Below are 1,954 nucleotides of genomic sequence, written 5' to 3'. Positions count from 1 at the left end.
GCTATTCTTTGCTGCTATGAACAGAGTCATTTTTTACGCTCAGATCTATTATGGTTTGGTGCAACGAGTTACAGTAATGCAGAATGCAGTAAAAGTAAAGTGAACAAACAGTTCTATTGTATAACTTTACAGATTGGAATGGATATTTCACTTCAGTGATAATAACAACAATCTTTATATCACAAATAACAACAATTATTACCATAATGATCCTAATAAATCTCTAATTACACTGACCTTCTAAAATTCAAGTTACAATAGGTAATGGGATAACAGTAACTACAAAATAAGGATGATAATAGTAATAACAATGTAAAATCAGGTCTTTTTAATAACAAGCCAATATTAATGTATAAGACAATGAATTTATGGTGAGATTTATTAATCCATTTATCCAAAGTTACTTTACTTCACTTTATGGAATATCTTTATCACTAAACATCCTACATCTTTGTACTGTATGTATCCGATGTACCTAGGTCAGAGACCAAATAATCAATATAACAGAAAAAAGTTTATGTCAGCAGCAATAATGAAAAAGAAGAGGCAACACTTTCACATATCTTGTTTTCTTCTTTACCAAATCTGCTTATAAACATTTTCTTTTAACAAATCTATACTTATAAATAGAGACAAGGGAGAGGGATAGACAGAAACAGAAGGCAGAAAAAGAGAGAGGGTAATAAAGATAGATACACAATTGAATGATAGACAAAGGAAGAGATATGAGAGAGAGACATGGAGAAAGACAAAAAATATCCTCCACTCTTAACTTTATCACAATGCATGCACAGGGTTTAGTAATTCTAATCTCATTAAACTTCAGGTCTTACAGTATAATTTGTCCATGACATATAGAGTTACACAAAAATATATTATAAACATATAGTCCACTATAATATAACAACAGAACATAAAAAGTCAATCTTATTCAAATTTGTTACAAAAAGATTAACAAATTGATATGGTCACTCATGATATTAGGTGTAACAAAAAATGGAAAGACAGAGTAAAGTAAAAGAAAGGAAAAAATGCAAATAAAAAAATAAGGAAAAGAGGGAACTAAGACAAAATAAAAAGGAAAAGAGGAGAGGGAGGAAACAAAGAAAAAGAGATTATGAAGAAGGATTAGGTCAAGGAAAGCGTTCAAGAGAAACAAATTTAAGAACAATGGACACATCAGACAAAAGTGAGTCTATGTGACATACATCTACATTTAGGGAAGGTACAAAATATAGATAAATGCTCCAAAATCTTAATACAAACATTTGCAATAATGGAGAAGTGGTAAAAGGAAGGTAAAGGATAATATAAAATAACAATGATTATACCATGGATTCCTATATATATAATAGAGCTGATGTGCATGTGTAACAGGGTGCTTCTATATATGCGGGAGTGTGTATGTAAAAGGCTAAGTGAACCTGTGTTTTTGACATTCTTAGCCACAATTTACTTATGAACATTATCATACTCCTGAATCACCAAAATAGGTTTGAAATTTCTCACTTCTTTTTTGCTCTTCATAATTCCATTGCAGATCCTGCAAAAATTGAAGTGATGAAAGACATAGTTAATTAAAAAGGAACAGACAGAAATATACAAAATTTCTCTATGTTTTGTATTTTTCTGCTGTCGTTCATATCCAGTCTGAGTCACAGGCGTGTTCTTGTCTTCTTTAGATGATGGTTTCCATCTATCAGTCTTAATTTGGGCTGTTGCTTTGCTGTAGATCTTATCACTGTCCTTGTTATCTTAGAGTGTGCTTAGTCCTTTCACACAGTCAGTAAAAGTGTGTGTATGTGGGGGGAGGGGGGCAGGTACAAGATGTACTCAACGGACTTAAATTCCAAATCTCTTCTCACAGTGAAACAAGAAAAATCAAATAAATCATACATGCAGATGTGCAAACATGGAGAGAGAGAAGTACAACAAGGAAATGAAATATATCAAG

The 1,954-nt window shown here is 31.7% G+C and overlaps 1 protein-coding gene across 2 annotated transcripts in view; it reads right to left on the bottom strand.

Moving 5' to 3' along the window:
* Positions 1-1,954, bottom strand: part of LOC119591940 (sugar transporter SWEET1-like) — a 16,764-nt gene that overhangs the window by 8,675 nt on the left and 6,135 nt on the right. The window contains exon 5 of one of the 2 annotated variants that reach the window (XM_037940694.1): positions 112-1,543. The exons of the other annotated variant lie outside the window; for it this stretch is intronic. Coding sequence (XP_037796622.1) covers positions 1,524-1,543 — 20 coding nt within the window. The 3' untranslated portion in view covers positions 112-1,523. Of the gene's footprint in view, positions 1-111; positions 1,544-1,954 lie in introns of those variants that run through there. 2 annotated transcript variants of the gene reach the window in all.

The sequence above is a fragment of the Penaeus monodon genome, chromosome 29 (assembly GCF_015228065.2).
Source record: "Penaeus monodon isolate SGIC_2016 chromosome 29, NSTDA_Pmon_1, whole genome shotgun sequence".
Taxonomy (NCBI): Eukaryota; Metazoa; Arthropoda; class Malacostraca; order Decapoda; family Penaeidae; genus Penaeus; species Penaeus monodon.
The sequence above is the reverse complement of the archived record's forward strand: the minus strand, read 5'-3'. Positions and strand labels throughout refer to the sequence as shown.